General features: G+C 40.7%; 1 protein-coding gene and 1 long non-coding RNA gene across 2 annotated transcripts in view; both read left to right on the top strand.

Annotated features, from left to right (window-relative positions):
• Nucleotides 1-5964, top strand: part of LOC140845481 (uncharacterized) — a 33873-nt gene extending 27909 nt beyond the window's left edge. The window contains exon 3 of the long non-coding RNA XR_012124273.1: nt 1256-5964. This is a non-coding gene — a long non-coding RNA (uncharacterized lncRNA). The remainder of the gene's footprint in view (nt 1-1255) is intronic.
• Nucleotides 5965-7684: 1720 nt separating this feature from the next.
• Nucleotides 7685-17350, top strand: part of IL20RA (interleukin 20 receptor subunit alpha) — a 35020-nt gene continuing 25354 nt past the window's right edge. The window contains exon 1 of the mRNA XM_017681300.3: nt 7685-7949. Coding sequence (XP_017536789.3) covers nt 7835-7949 — 115 coding nt within the window. The 5' untranslated portion in view covers nt 7685-7834. The remainder of the gene's footprint in view (nt 7950-17350) is intronic.

Here is a 17350-nt window from a genome sequence, read left to right as displayed (position 1 = left end):
TCCCTCCTTGGGTAGGAAATACCTATAGATGTAATGAAAAATACCTATTGATAATTTTTAAATAACTTACAGATATGCTACTATATTGTCTTCTAAAATCTTTCTTATTTTGCCTGTACATTTAGCTCCTGGATTGGTTTGCTAGGGCTGGCATAACAAAGGTGGCTTAATTGATGAAGTGTATCATCTCACAGTTCTGGAGGCCTGAAGTCTGAAAATCAAGGTGTTGGCAGGGTGTGCTCCTTCTGAGGGCTGTGAAGCGAATCTGTTCCATGCCTCTCCCTTAGCTTCTGGTGGTTTACAGGCAATCTTTGATGTCCCTTGGGCCACAGATGCACGACCCCAATCTCTGCCTTTCTGTTCACATGACATTCTCCCTTATGCATGTTTGCATCCAAAATTCTCCTTCTTATAAGGACACCAGTCATACTGGATTAGAGGCCCATCCTAAAGTTAGACCTCATACTAACTTTTCTAATTACATCTGCAAGCACCCTATTTCCAAATAAAGCTACTTTCCAAGGAATTGTGGGTAAGAACTTCAACATACGAATTTGAGGGGGAGGGGCCATCATTTAACCCATAACAGCTCTTCAATGAACCTCAGATTATTTCTCTATGTGGTGTGTAATATAGTAACTACTTTATTTTCATAGAAGCATTCCCTGAAAATTCCATTCTTTCTCCACTGATCTAAAATTACCTGTATGTCAGTTATCAAATATCCATATATGTCAGACTCTATATACTGTTCTGTTGATCTTTTGGTCTACTACATTGTCTTACTATAACTTTATAATAAGTCTTGATCTGTGAAAAGAAAAGTCCTCCTATCCAAACTTTTTAAAAAACTATTTTCAAACTTGTAAAGGTCTTAATTCTTTCTGTACTTTAACAACTCCATACAAATTTTAATGACGTCAAGTTTCACAAAAATCTGTTAAAATTTTGATCATAATTACATTGAATCTATGACCTAATTTTAACTGATACTGGGTCCTCAATCCATAACTACACCACATATCTCCTCATCTAAAACAAATACTCTTCAATGTTCTCTTGAGAATTTCATGTATTTTCCTATAGGTATCTTTCATGCTCTTACAATACTTTATTTCATGTTTTATCTGTTTAATATTAGTGTGTAGATGTACAAATGCTTTTTGGATATTGAATTCAGGTTTAGAAAACCTTGTTAAACTCTCATATTAAGATTTTTAAATTACCCATAGGTATTTTTTCACTGTATATACAGGATACTAACCAATACTCCTTAAGACTGTCAAGATCATGAAAACATGGAAAAACTGAGAAACTATCACAAACCAGAGGCAACTGAAAAGACATGGCAACTACATGCACTGTGGTACCTTGGATTGGATCCTGGAATAGAAACGGAAAAATATAGAGAAATTCAAATAAGCCTGAGTTGACTTAACAGTAATATGCCATTGTAACTCCCTCTGTTGTGAAAATCTACCATGGTGCTGTAACTGAGGGAGGAGTATGCAGAAACTCTCTGTACTGCCTTTGCAAATTTTCTGTACGAAACTACATAAATAACAACTAAAACATTTATTTTTTAAATGTGGTACTAGTGCAAAAAAAGACCAATGAGAAGAGCAGAGATCCAGAAATAGAACTGTATATATATGGCCAATAGATTTACAACAAAATGGCTAAGCAATGTAACGCAGACTGAAAATCTTTTAAATGAAGGTGCAGAAACAATAAGACATCTCTCTGCTTGGGAAACAGAATTCATATCTATTTTCTTCTGATACCACATACAAAATTAACCTAAACTGTACTACAGATTTAATTGCAAAATCTAAAACTATAAATTTCTAGGAGAAAACATTTTCAACTTTGGGATAAGAACTTAAATGGGACACACCAAAACACAACTGTAAAGAGAAAAAAATTGAAAAATAGTCCTTCATCAAAATGTAAAACTTCTGCTCTTGCAGACATCATTGCAAAAATAAAAGGCAAGCCATAAACCAGGATGAAAAATCTGCAACACATATATCTGACCAAGGACTTGTATCCAGAATACATGAAGGACGCTAACAACTCAGTAGGAGACAACACAAATGTCCATCAACAGGAGAATGGATAAATCAAATATGCTATATTCATATAATGTAATATCAGGGAAACAATGCTCCACAAATATTTTCATGTTTCTGGTCAGTTTGGTCCTCCTGAGCAAAGGAAACTGGCACATCAGAGAATCACTTCTCCTAGACTCATTTGTTCCTCACATTGCAAGGACATTAGACCTGGAGCCATATGTTCCCATTCAAAGGACAATAAATCTTATCTCCCCGAGAGCCAAATGTTTGCAGTCCAGGGTTAGGGACTTTCCCCTGTGCCTTCCTGAGAGAATTCATTTACTGTCCAAAGCAATGGTTTACATTGGGAAAACAGGGTTTTTTTCCTTCTCTCAGAAAAACAGAGTGGTGGCTAAGCAATGTGTAGCCTGGATAAACTTCCAGATTCCTAATTTGGGACTTTCTCTCCTGCAGTGCATGCATAGGATGCACCTGACTCTCATCATGTCACCCTGGAAGAGAGAGCTGAGGCAGTGACCAATGTGTGCAATAATAGTAACTCTGATCTCTGCCCTAGGAACCTCATGTATGCTTTCGGCATAAGAATGAACAAACACAGATATTAAAAGCTCATCGTGAAACACTCCTAGCAACAAAAAATATAAAAATTACTGGTAACATAACAACATAAATGAACCACAAAGACATTATGTTGAACAAAAAATATAGGTACAAAAGAATATACTCTGTGAATTCTGTTAATAGGAAGATCAAGAAGAGTCAAAAGTAATCAAATAGTAATGGCAGTCAAAACAGTGTTTTCCTATGCTAGGGGTATGAGAAGGGACATGAGGGAATCTTCTGGAGTGCTGGAAACAGTCTGTATTTCGATCTGAGGTTGGTAACATGGTTGGGTATATATGAAAAGCTTGCGATCAGTGTGCTTTAGACACCTTATTTTACGTATGACTTAAAAACTTTTTTTAAAAAGCCTCAACCAATTTTCTGTGGGAATTGGCAAGTGATTTTAAAATTTAAATGGAAATACAATGTGTTCTTTAAAAAGTCAAGATACTCAAATAAGAGCAAAGTAGACTTGCTCTTTCAGCAAAAAGTAATTAAACCAGTGGTATTGCATAATAATAGAAAGACCAGTGAGAGAGAGTATAGTCTATGAACAGACCCATTCATGAATGGCATTTAGTTTATGAAGAAGACAGAACTGAAGAGGGAAAGGATGCTTTTTCAGTAAATAGTGCCAGGTCATTTGGACTCATATACAAAGTAAAACTTGAACTCCTACTTTATATCATATATAAAAATCAATTCCAGGTGGATCATAATTTGAAATCTGAGAAAATAAAACAATAAAGCTTTTAAAAGATAACTTAGATTAATATCTTCATGACTTTAGGGTAGGATAACATTTTTTAAATATTAACTATAAAAGAAATAGTTGGTAAATTAGACCATATTACATTTAAGAATCTCTTTAATCACCCTATTAAGACAGTAGAAAGGCAAGCCATAAGAACAAGGGGGAAAATATTTGCTATATATATGTGTGTGTGTATGTGTGTATATGTATCTGCTTAAAGGCTTCATCTTCAGCATATGTAACAAATTCCTTCAAATAAATTAAAAATAAAATAAGACAATCTAATAGCAAAAATAGACAATAAATTTGAGCAAACCCATGACACAAGGGTATACCCAAGTGCAATAAACTTATAAGTTCTCAATATCATTAGTAATCAGAAAATGCAAATGAAAACCACAGTGAGATACCACTTACAGAGCCTCTAAAGTGGCTAAAATTATGAAGCTTGAAAATACCAAGCGTTGTCAAAAATGTGGAAGAAGAATTTTCATTACAGCTGATGATGGGAGGGTAAATTGCTGCAACTACTTTGGAAAACAGGTTTGGCATTTTTTACTTACATTGAAATTATGCCTGTCTGTCTTATCCAGCAATTATACTTTGGGGGATGTATGTGGCAGAAATATGTGCACCTAAGCAAGAGGCACATACAAAGAATGTTTAGAGCAGTGCTATTGCTAACAGCTCCAAACCAGAAACAATCCAATGTCATCAAAACCAGAATGGATAATTAAACTGTGGCACTGTCATATAATGGGTAACTTTGCAGTGTGCACTACAGCTACAGGCAACAACATGGATGACTCTCATAGCATTATATTGTGTTAGAGAAGCCAGATACAGTAGAATATACACCCAAAGGTTTGGGGGAATGGCGAAGGGGTAGAAAGGGGTTTCTGTAGGGTAAGCCTTGTTCTATGTCTTGACTTCGGTGGTGCTAACCAATGCTTTTACTTTGTGATAACTCGTTGGGCTGTAACATCTACCTTGGTGCATTTTTCTGTAAGTGTATTATACTTGACAATTAAAAATTTTTTTAAGTGCATGAACTTCTCAAGAAAATTGAAAAGAGTTGGAGGAAGACTTGATGACATAAGATTCTATAGCATTTTAAATATCAGATATTATTTGGATTTAAGCAGACAGCATAACATAAACATTGTTACTAGCCCGCAAATATCCACAAAGAATGGCAGAATGGACTGATAAAATTTTAGAACTCTCCTAAGTATTGAAGCCTTATCATCTTCCCAGGACTCTTTCCTTTTCTCGAATTTGCCCCACCCCCAATCCTTTTCAGAGAATTTACCTTGCCAATCCTTTTCCTTTAACTACCACTTGTCCCCTAATCTTCAGGTTTATTTTTGAAGCACTCACAATACTGCATTCTGAACCTGCCCCTGCCTGTACTTGAGTGCCCAGGAATGGGCATCTGTTCCCATTCACAGGGTAGTTTACGATATGGAAATCACACCAATGCTGCATTTCTCAGAAATCAGTAAGTGCGTCTTAGTATGTGTGTTATTTCACAGTTCACCCCGCAAATCTATTTGCTTTATTTTCCTATATGTAAGAAACATGTAAGTCATTAAACACAGACTTTGGAATTAGATTGACCAGGATTCAGATACCAGTTCTGTTGCATATTAAGGAAACGACCTGTCCAAGAATGTTTCCTTGTTTTGTAACTCAGGGTAACGTGACTAACTCAAATAATTGTTTAAGGACCTACGGAAGTAGTAAATGCAAAATGCTTAGCAGTGTGCCTGGTGCAGAGTAAGAATTCAGTAACTTTATATGTTGTTGACAATGTGTGTATATATATGTGTGTGTGTATGTGTGTATATGTATCTGCTTAAAGGCTTCATCTCGGGGTGATAATACTAATGATGACGACACATTACCTCTGGAACTTTTTTAAGTTATACTGGAATAGGAAGAGCTTGTATTTTTTGTTTGCGTATTAGCACTGGGATTGGGGGTAGGATGTATTGGTTTATGGCTTTTCTGATAACACAGCCCAAAAATCCATACATCAGGCTCCGCAAAATTTAGATCTCAGGGTATTAAATCATGGCAAGAGTTGCAGTCTTTATGAATAGAGGAAAATCTCTATTTGAATGTGAGTCATTTCAAAACTCCTCTGAAGGAGATAATAGGATTTATTTTGACTGGGAAGATTTACACTGGGAGGGACTCAGACTGAAGTTTACAGGTTAAGAGGGTAGAATTTAAAGGTATTAAGGAAACTCCCTAAGGTGAGTTCTAGGTCACAGGTAAAAACGAAAAGAAAAGTAATGACTGCATTCTTTAATTTAATGCATAGGCAACATCAACTGAACACCTAGCAATTTCTCATGTCCCACTCATCCCACAAAACCACAGGCATCCTGGGGACAGAGCGGTCAGTTTGCTGTCCAGTGTAATTCTGACTTGCTGTCTGACATGCAAAGTGGAAGCTGAGGAGGAAGGGGGAGGGGAAGGAGGGACACAGAGAACACTATTGGCTCACAAACAAGGGGTAGCCCACTTACTAGAGGTAAGGGCTCCTTCTCATTTCCATTTCCTAGAGGGTGGAAACAATAAACTATTAGTGCTCACGTTAAAGATTAGGGAGGGAGAGGGAGGGAGGGCCAAGTGCAGTCTACTTTAGACCCTTTTGGGCCTTGAATGATTCATATCTGAACAGAAACGCATTCAAGTCCTAAAGTTTAGACACCAAAAAAGGATTGGGCCAAAATACCTTTGTGGCAAATACGTATCACGTTTAACCCACTAGACTTAAAATGATAGAGATGGAGTTAACTAGTACAGTTTACAGTAAGAACAACAGCAACTCAAGAAGATGCTTAGGATGTACGGATAACATAGATCTCTTCCTAAGAGTCCTTCCTACACTCTTAACTGAATCAGTTCAGCCGGGAACACAGAACCATGCTAGTGATTTTCACAGGAAGAATTTGCTAGGGGGGATTGGTTAAATACATGTTGGAGAACTAAGACAGAGAAAGTACTTACAGGAAGCAATACCAGCCCAAGGACTGAAGGGACCGAGGGAGGATGTGGGGTTACATCCTGATCGAGGAACCCAGGACACGGGAAGGCAGGTCTCTGAGAATGGAGGCAAGGCCAGCAGCCCAGTACTGGTATCTGTGGGGGTTGCAGTGGGGCTGATTCTGGGAGTAGGGAAAGAAGCAGGAAACTAGACAGAAAACCCACTGCTTTCACCGCGGTAGAAACACTGGGGGGCCTTGCTGACAAGAACAGCAAAGAAATAGGAAGCAGAAAGTCTCTCCGCTCCTCCTCCCGCATTCAGTATTCCTCCCGCACCCCTGCTGGCAGAACCTAAAGGACCCCGCTGAGAAGCAAAAATGTGACTGGGGAGTCCGCGGTGCCGCCTGCATCACGAGGCCAAGCCCCAGCCGGAGGGACAACCTACCTGGCCTGGCCGCATCCTCTGTTCCCTCGACGTCTTCCTGGGCTGGAGGAAATCGTATATTTGGGGGGGCTCTGAAAATCCTACCCAACCTCTCCTTTCTACCAAAAAGACTCTTTTTTTCCCCCATCACTTTAGATTCTCTTTTCTAGGATAAAGATAGTTGATCTAATCTTAAGGTCATTTTCTCTTGTATGCTTGAAAATAGGTATTTGTGAGAGAATGGGGGAACACCTCTGAGATAAATCGTTTATTTCTCTATTCTCGAGCTGTGCCCAACCTTTATAACTCTCTCACAAGAACTGAGACTGGCTCGCTGTTTTTTTCATATATTTCTTAATTTTAAACCCTACATCCCATTATGAGGAGCAGTGGAATTCGAATCAGGCCTGAGTGGAAAACCACACACCACACCTCACAGGCACGGGGACTTCATTCAAGCTGATATCTCAACTTTTAGTTTCCCTTTCTTCATATGTAAAATGGAACAATAATTGCAGGGAGTGAGGACTAAGTGAAATCAAATACAACGTATGGCAGAGAACCTGGCAGTATGTTGAGAAATAAACATCCATTTCATTCTTCTTCTGGGACTGAGATTTGGCATTTCAAAAGTTTTAGAGAAGAGGCATCAAACCTGAAAACCAGCACCACTTTTCAATGCGCTGGCCGCGCTCTCGTGGAATGTCACCTGCACAGGTGACCCCCGCTGGCTGTGGTCCTGGAAGCGCGCACGGACGCGCAGAACCGAAAGCCGGAGGGGCTGGGGACTAGAGTCGCGGGCGGCCTGCCCCGCTGGGCTTCCAGCTGGACTCCGGCGAGGCGCGGGTGGGGCGCGGGCAGGGCACCGCCTCCCGGGCGCCGGGCCTCCAGGAGCGCCGCGCGCAGCGCGAGCTGCGGGCCGCAGGCGCCCCCGGGAGGCTGCGCCGCGGGCTGAGATGTGACCGGGCCGCGCCGCGCATGTGGGCTCCCCGACCTCCAGGGAGGGCGGCGGCCAGAGGGGCCCCGGCTCGCGGCCTCCCGGCCCTGCCGCTGCTGCTAGGGCTGCTCGCGGCCGCGCCGTCGGGACGCGCAGGTAGGTGTCTCCTGCTGCGGGCGCGGAGGGAGCCTCGCATTCCCGCCGACGGGCCCACCCTCCCGGCTCCGGCCCGCGCGCCCACCGGGTTTCGCTTTCGGACGCGCGGAGCGGAGGGCGCGGGGTCTCCGCGGGGCCCCTGGGGAGAAACTTACCGCCGCCCCTCGCGCGCCCGGGGCTGGGTCAGGTTCGCAGGGCTCCTCGTGTCGCACTTGCCAGTACGGGACTGCAGTCGGGTGCTTGCTCTGAGCGGCAGCCACACCTGGTAACGCGGTCGGCTGCAGCGACCGTGCGCGTCAGCCTGGCCGACAGGTCGCGGGCTCCCGCCAACCTCGCCGCCGCCGCGCGGAGAAGCCCCGTCCGTGTGCGCGCCTCGGCCGCTCGGAGCTGTAGCCCTTCAATGAGGAGCTGCCCCCGGGCTGGAGGGGCGAGGGGACGTGAGAGTTTTAAAAAAACCAGTCTCCCCAGAAGTCCTCTCAAGGGACGGCATCTAGAAAGAGGCAGCATTTCTAAAGTAAGATCGCCACTCCTGGTCACGTCATTTTTGACTTCGCAGTTCCGACCTTGTGCAGGAATGTGCTCTTTGTTTGAAAATAACAAAACTTTTAACTGATTCATGACAGAAGGAACTAAAGTTTTTGGGTTTTTTTCCACAGTTTAAACTCTACCAACTGGAATCCAGTGAACCAGAATGATTCATTAAGCTGATTCCTTTTTTCTTCTTCTGCTTTTCTGGTTTATGAGGAGAAAAAAAAATTTTTTTAAGCAAGATATATCTGAAATCCTTTTTTTTTTTTTATTAAAACAACAAAACTTCCCAGAATACCTTACTTTGTAGCCTTGGATTGAGCTTCTGTGCCTTCTAACCCAGAACTGCACAGCAGTGAATGCAAAATGTTCACAGAAGTACTAGTTAAAGAAAAAGTCAAGTTCATTGTAGTTACAAAGCTGAGAAAAGGGTGCATATAGATTTGGGGACATTTTTGAACAACAGAGTTTTCAATCCTAAATTTGCCACAAATTTTAGTTATATTCTCTTCTACTGTAACTGCATCAGAAACTACTATTCCTGAGTTATGCAAATATTGAGACTTAAGCTACCAGATATAAATTTGCTTGTCTCTATTCTTAATCAAACAGATAAGTAAAACTTGCTCCTTAATCGACTTAGAAGGCAGACATTAAAAGGTGGTAATATTCTTGGTTTCAAAGCAAAATTTGAAGAAGAACCCTTCTCTGATTCATGAGACCAAAGTACTTCCTTAGCTCTTTTTAAAGCATTTCCGTCCCTTCTGGGACTCTCTGCCCCCTAAAGACTGCTGGAAAACTTGGTTGGAATGTATACGTGGTCACCTGAGTACCATATCTGCCTCTTAAGAAAGAGCGATGAATCAGCCACAGTATCTGCTGAGCAGTGTGGGCTTTAAGAGTTGTACTGCCTCTTTGCCACTCCTGGATAGGTGAACGCTGTGTTTGAATTTGTAGCAGAAAAATTCAAAGCTGTACAACTTAGTGTTTTGATCAATACCAAACGTACAAAGAGAAAGAAAAACATTCAACATAGCAACAACATTTTAGGAAAATAGTGATATTTTATTTCAGGTAAGCTTTTAATGGCATGCAGCCCATCTTTGATGCTCCCTCAAAGCAGGCATGACACACACTCTCACATTCACTCTCTATAAACTCTCCAGAGATAGAGGCTTTAAAAGGAAGTCTGTCCCTGTGGGTGATCAAACTCTGCGCTCTTGGCCCATTCCTGTATCTTATTCCTCAGCAAAGATAAAGAACCGTGGTCAGCATTATATAAATAGGCATTCAAAGCCAGTAAGAAAGAGTGGGAGATGTCTTCCCAAGGTCGTGTATCATCCTCTCCTCAAGCCCATCAGAGACTTCCACTGCTCCGAGTTCATTCTAAATTCTCTCTCCTCCGAGATCTTCTGTGGCCCACTCCTGCCTGTCCCTCCAGCCTCGCCTCACACCACTAAATTCCACCGTCCTGGCCTTTCAGCCATTCCTAGAACATGCCCACCACTTTCCATCTCAGGGTCCTCACACCTGCAGCACACTGCTGTAATGCCCCTGCCCAATCTGCACCTGGCTGAGTCCTGCTCAGACTTGGCATTCACCTCCAGTGTGCCTCCCTCAAGGAGACCTCCCAAAATCCCCAAAGAGGGGGAGAAATACAGTTTATTATGTCTATGAACAAACAAGCCTAACTTTAGTTTTGGAGCTTTAGAATGCAGTCTGAATATTACCACTTGACCTATGCTCATCAGAACTAATGTACTATAATTATCATAGTGAGGATATCTTTTGAAGAGTCTCTTCTTAGATAAACAGTAGCACTGGTTATTTTATTTCACTATTCCAGGACATACTTTATGTACACACAAATGATTCCAGTAAACTAAATTTTCTTCATTAGCTTCTTTTCTTCACTTTTAATTTTGAACTAACTTGAGTCTTACAGAAAAGATTCAGAAATAGTACAGAGTTCCCATAAATCCCTCACCTAGTTATCATCTTACATGATGCTAAATGACGTTCAATTAACATTTTATATGGTGTACTATATTTATTCAGAAACAAGACGTTAACATTGGTTTAATGTATTCACTCAAATACAGACCCTGTTTGAATTTCACCTGTTTTTTCACTAAGGCCCTTTTCCATGTTTCCTCCATGTCCTCCAACCTTTAAGAGTTCCTCAGCCTTTCTTTGCTTTCATGTCCTGGATATGTGTAAAGAATTCCTGTCACCTCTTCCTTAGACTGTCTCTCAGTGTGGGTTCATTTGATGTTTCCTCATGATTTTAGAGCATGGTTATTCCTGTTGAGCAGGGATCCCACAGAAATTCTCTTCTCTCTCCCAAGCTGCATCATAGCCAAGGATTCACAGTATTAAATTAATATGACTTCCTCCTGGGATGTTAACATTGATCACATGGTGGAGCTGGTATCTGCAGGCTTTCTCACTATAGAATTACTACTTTTCACTCTGTGATTAATAAATATCTTGTGGAAAGATTCTTTGAGATCATGCAAACATCCTGTGTCTCCTCAAATTTATACCCACTAGTGTAAATTAGTATCCATCAGTGAAGAGTGATTTCATCAGTTATGGTGATTTGTTATTTTGCTCTTTGCTTCTCTATTTATTAATTGGAATTCCTTTGCAAGGAAGAGCTGTCCCTTCTCCCCCTCTTATTTATTTATTAGATTGTTTAAATATTTCAATATAGACTCATAAATATTTACTTTATTCTTTGAGTTAGAATCCAATACTATCATTCTTAATTTTGTTGTGCCAATTGTTCCAGCATTGTCCACTAAAACTCTTCTAGCTTGGCCCGTGTGCTTTCAATAAGCCCCATTTGTTTGGAGCACTTGTCTCTTTCTAGCATGGCGGAATGATCCAGGCTCATTTATTTTCCCTCCCCCGCCCCCCTAGAATTAACCACTTCCCCGTGGAGCTCTAGCTCCTTCTACTGGAGAGCAGGATTTAGAAACCAATATCCAGGCAGGCTCATTGCTACTGGAATGTTGTTTCTAGGCTCACTCAGCAGACAGAGCTGGGAATTACAAATATGTATACTAACCCAGTCATCCACACACATCTGTGTGTGTGTGTGTGTGTGTGTGTGTGTGTGTGTGTGTGTGTGTGTGTGTGTGTGTGTGTGTGTGTGTGTGTGTGTGTGTGTGTGTGTGTGAGCTTCCACCAACAACTCTGATTCCAGTCTAATAGCACAGGATTCATTCTGCCTTCCTCTTTATTTGTAGTTTCCTTCTCCAACAGTGAGAAGGCCAGATATCATTATCTATAATAGGTTTACTTCTTTGTTCAATTCTAGTAAAAAGCTGTTTCAAAATTGCTGTTTATCACCATTAACCTGTGAGAAGCACATTTACTAATTGGATTATAGCACTTATATATAATTCTTTGGTCTTCAGCTTTATAATATCCAGTCAAGATACCATTGACTAAAGCTACTAAGATTAGCGCAATTTTTTCTTCACCTCCTTTATTATGGTTGTTACCCATTTTCAAGAAGACTAAGTCCGTTTGTTACCATTGATTAGGGTTCCCTCACATCTAGTTGGCTTTGTTTGTTGATTTGTGGGTATTTCAAGGGTATGAGAAAAGTTACTGTGGTTCAAGAGTCAGAGCTGCACAGAAGGGTGCACTCAGAGGTGTCACTCCCTTCTCATCCCTTCGACTTCAGTCCCATTTCACACCCCCTCCCATAGGTAACCAGTTGCCTTAGTTTCTGGTTTATCCTTCCTGTGTTTCTTTTGCACCAATAAATAGATACATGTGTATTTTCTCATATCCTTCTTCTTTCTTTCATGAAACAGCACACTAGAGATATGTTTTGCATTTTGCTTTTTCTCACTTAGTTTAATTTTTTTCTGCTTCTCAAGTCAGTAATCCTTAAGGGTACTCCCCAACTATACCAGCCAAATTTATTCCAAAGGTAAATTATTTCCAAAACGTAACACGACAACACCTTGTTTGAAACATATTAAATGCTACTTGTCAGGCACCAGGTCTAGGTCTGGCACCTGACAAATAGCTAAAGCAGGACTTGCAGGCTCAAATGAAACAAGCTTGTCTCCTCTTCCAGCTTCTCCCCTGTTACCGTTGGTGCAGACATGAGTGATTCCTTGTGCATTTGCAGGGCCTCCTCATTTGCCAGCTTGAGGCCCATGTCCAGCATGTTTGCAGAGATCACATAGCCAAGATGCAAGCATGTGGCTGAAGTTATCACCAGCCGCACCCTTCGGAGTGTGTGTTCCTGCTGCTGGGACTGGTTATTCAGCTTCCGATAGGACACGTTCAGGAAAGGCAGCATTCACTTCCTAGAACAACTAGGGATGAGGAGGAAGCAATAGTTTTCTAGGTGAACCTTTTTAGATAGCTCTGTCTGTTAGAGCGGTAGGTAAGGATGCATATTTTCCATTTATGCATGAACTCTGTACAAAGACAAAGACAGTAGGCAGATGGAATTATTAATGCTATAAAAGTAATACTTGAGTATAAGCATTTCAACATAAAACAGTATTTTTAACAAAACTGAGTATCTGTGTGTTGCCTTTTTTAGTGCTTGGCATGGTACTTTTAGAAAATATTACTTAGTAATTTACATTCCTTGACTTAAAGCATCTTTCATTATATGCATATTTTTTAAACGACTTTCTGCTCACATCTTTTTCTTCAATGTACAATTTTACCAGATATCACTGACACACTTACCTACATGATGATTTAAAAAAATACCTAAGAATTAACTGCATTTTAAGGCAGCATATATTTTAATAAATAAAATCATTTTATCTTACTTATTAAGTTATCCTATGATTGTGATGTTCTGACAGCATTTTTACTTTTTCATGAGACATTGTCACAAAGCTGATACCAGAAAAAAGAATTGCACTATAATCAATTCCAAGTGGTATCAATTACATATAAAATTGGAAAGCAAGAAAACCTTGGGAAAAAGAATGCTGGCTGGAGATATTAAAGTTCAATACTGCCTCCACTTTATTTTTCAGAATTCCTTTTGATATAGACACTCAGGGTTGATGAGACCTTACAGCCCAACCAATTGCTTCTCTCTTGAATCTTAAAGTCCTTACCTATCTGCTGCTTGAGCACCTCTCAACACAGGAAACTACTCCTGGCACCCTAGTCAGGTTGTCCTGTCCTTGTGGACTTCCAACTATTAAAATGTTCCTCCCTATAATAAGCTATGGTCTTCCTCTCTTTCGTCTCCACCCATTGTTGGTCTTCACTCTAAACTGATGACACCTTACAGAACAAGCCGCTCAGATTAGACAAAGGCAGTCATCCCACCTCCTCTGTGTCTTCTTTGCTCTCAGTTAACCACCTCCAAGGTTAGGTCACGCCAGCTCCCTCTGCCTCCTGGTCTTTTCAGCATGTGTGCATGTTCCAGTGTGTCCGTGGGCCCCCAGGCCGACTCCCAGTCGATTACGATGAGATGGCAGGTCTACTACATTTTAAATACTACAACTGGCAGGTTCATCCTTAAATGGTTCGGCATGGGTTCTTGGTGAACACAGGGATCCTGATGCCTAAGAGGCGCCCTCCTTTTTCATCTTTTTTTTTTTTGTCGTCTTCTGTGAGACACAAACCATGACCCCTCATTTAAACTCAGAATTTCATGTGAATACAATTGCACTTTGTGGAGGTGGTTTTCCTTTCTGTTTGATTCTTGGGAGACAGAAGATGTAAGTATGGCATAATGTTTTATCTAGGACTCAAAATGTCTGGGATGGTAGTCTTTAAGACCGTTGTTAAGGATACTCTAATGGACAGAAAATTTGTATTGATTATAAATATTCCATACTCAACATTAGTTCTGTCTTTGAGTGTAGTGGTCACTGCCCTGCCCACTGAGCCCCCAAAATGGCTTCCACACAGCTACTTCAGTCACTGTGCATGCTTCTTAATCCAATGCCAGCCCTGCCTCCAGGGTGTGCTTCATCCTTTACAGGTTTGTCAGTATTACTTCTTCATTCTGGACAGGCTTACTTTTCATCCAGCCTCCTCAAAGTTCATCCCACACAGCTGCATTTGTACTTTGGTGATAGGGGGTATTATGGCAACTGCGTCCTCCTAATTAAGGCATTTGTTTACATCATTTCCATCATTCGAATTTCCTCCTTCTCACCTTTGCAGATGTTTTTTCTCCTTACCTCAGTCTCCTGATCTGTACTTCCAGGTGACTTGGCCACCTTTAACGCATTCATTTTTATCTTCAATAAACATGTGTCTATTTTTGAGGAAAAATAGAAGCAAGCAACAGACACCTGCTGTATTAGTTTCTTAAGGCTGCCCTAACAAAGTACCACTACCTCAGGAGTTGAAAATAACAGAAATTTGTTGTCTCACAGTTCTGGAAACTAGGAGGTGTAAATCAAAATGCTGGTAGGACTGATTCCTTCCAGAGGCTCTGAGGGAGCATCTGTTCCGGGCCTTGCTCCTAGATTCCTGTGATTGCCGCGGTCCTTGACATTCCTTGGCTTGTTGATCTTCATTCCAATCCTCCGCCTTCACACGATGCTCCTTCTGTGCGAGTCTCTCTTTCTGCTCAAATTTCCTCCTTTTATAAGGATGCCAGTCATATTGGATTAGGGCCCATCCTAATGACCTTTTTAGGCTTGATCACCTCTATACAGACCATGTATCTAATTGAGGTTACTTCATGAGGTACTGGAGTTAGGATTTCAACATAGTGATCTTGGGGAACACAGTTGAGTTCATAACACCTCTCATGTCCTCAGAGACTTACGGAGTGGTGAGCAGGATCCATGGGCTTGGCTTCTAAGGCAGGGAAAAGCTACCCTTTCGGCTCCATGCAACATTGCTCCTCCTCAACGTGTTTATGAATAGTCTATGTCCACTGCCAAAGGGAAATTTTTGCACTTTGACAGCAAAATCCTCACTCTTGCTCCAACCAGGACCATTTTCATACTTTAGGGTACATACGTGTGCGATTTCAAGGCATCCTTCCTCCTCCATTTTAGATTAAAGTAGATATATTGCAAAAGATCCACTAATTATCTACTAAATGATCTACCTTGTTATTTTTAAAGTTGGCTCATAGTTTTTAAATGCAAAATAAAATATTACATGCAGATCAGGGGCAAATAAGGGAAGGAGGTGATCTGAGGTGATCAGATTTAAGGACAAAGAATTACCTAATACTCAGTGCATCCACTTTGAGTTTTCAAAAGTTAAGTGATATAATGTGATTTTTAAATAATCTTTCTCTGAGCACTTTTCATTCATTTATTCAATGTCATTCATTTATATACATCAGGAATAGTTCTAGGCCTTTGAGGTGAACAAGAAAACAAAGTCTCTCTTCATGCAGCTTTTAGTCTCGGACAGGTCATTACCTTAACATATAAATGCCGGAATTGAGGAAACTAAACTTCTTTAGAAGCGCAGAATTTAGCAACTGATCTAATCTAGGGGTCAAGCAGGCTCCCGATAAAAAGGGTCCTTTAAGCTGAGACATATATACAAGATGGAGAGGAGAACAGGATGCATTAGAAATCAAATGTCTAAGTAAATGTCTCACTATGAATAAAGCATACTTCATATACTCTTAGGGAAAAACATGTAAATTCAATAAATAGTCATAGGAAGGCTGCCATTCATATTATGTAGAATAACTATAATCAATATAAATTCAGATATTTTTCACTTAAAATGTTAGCAAGAAAATAAAGCTAAATCCTGCTCTATGCATATTCTATCTATAAACTACCAGGTAAATATTCCTTTTTCACACCTACATTTCTTATAAAACTACAAATCAACAAGCAAAACCCAAGAACGAATAGCAAAATTCCGTGAAAAGGATGATTTTTCTGAAGCTAGTATTACTAAGCAGGTAGGAATAAGGAAGCTTCATCATAGCTACAGGACGGCCTGACCTCAAGGTCATTGGCAGCCTCAGCAAGTAAGTCACTGCGGTCTGAGGCTCTTTGCAATACTGAATCAAACCACGAAGAATTATTAAGAGGCACAATTGTTACAGTTTTGGTTGTCTAAGATAGGGCTGGTGTCCTGGGTACTGTTTCCCACGTCCTGAATCCACACAGTGGTTTGAGGGCTCTGTGAGCTTTAATGAGCAAGAGCAAAGAGAATGTCTTAATTGATCCATTCTCTGCACTGCCACTGGAGACGCTCCAAGGTTGTCAGTGCAGCAGTGCCTTTGACTCTTCTTCGTGGGCGGCCTCTTCCCTGCAGCTCTGCTCTTAGCCTGACCAGTGGGTGTTTTTGCATCTTTACCTCAAAAAGCTGATCTTCAATGAGGCCTAGGCAACCTCATAGTGGAACCTTTGTTCATTTCATCTCATTTAGTTACACAACTTCCTCAAGGCATAATTCAACCCCAAAGAGGTCTGATCCCAGTCCTGGTCACCCTCAAAAAATCTCAAAACATCTATTTGTTGCTATAGAGGAGAGTTTGCCTTTTGAAAATTAGTTCATTTTTCTGACAGTGTTTTTGATGGCTACTGTACACTTCCATCTTCATCTTGTTCAATTGGGAAATCTTAGGTAACAACTGAAATCACATTATCAACCTTATTTGCCTCAAAACCCAATTGGCAATGAGCAGAAATAAATACTATTGATTATTTCCAAATCACCATTAAATAATTATTTTTAGGACTCTCTTACTTTTAATCTTTTCCTCACATGTTTATCTTGTCAATTTTCTCTCCGAGAATGTCAAAGGATGGAGATATTATTGGAAGAATTCATTACTTCTGTGAGGAGAAAAACAAGTACTAGTTGTGAAAATGATTTGTAAAATAAAGTGGATAATGTATGGTGATACTATATACATAACTCTCAATTCA

Source organism: Manis javanica, chromosome 13 (genome assembly GCF_040802235.1).
Source record: "Manis javanica isolate MJ-LG chromosome 13, MJ_LKY, whole genome shotgun sequence".
Classification (NCBI taxonomy): domain Eukaryota; kingdom Metazoa; phylum Chordata; class Mammalia; order Pholidota; family Manidae; genus Manis; species Manis javanica.
This window is presented reverse-complemented; position numbering and strand designations above follow the sequence as displayed.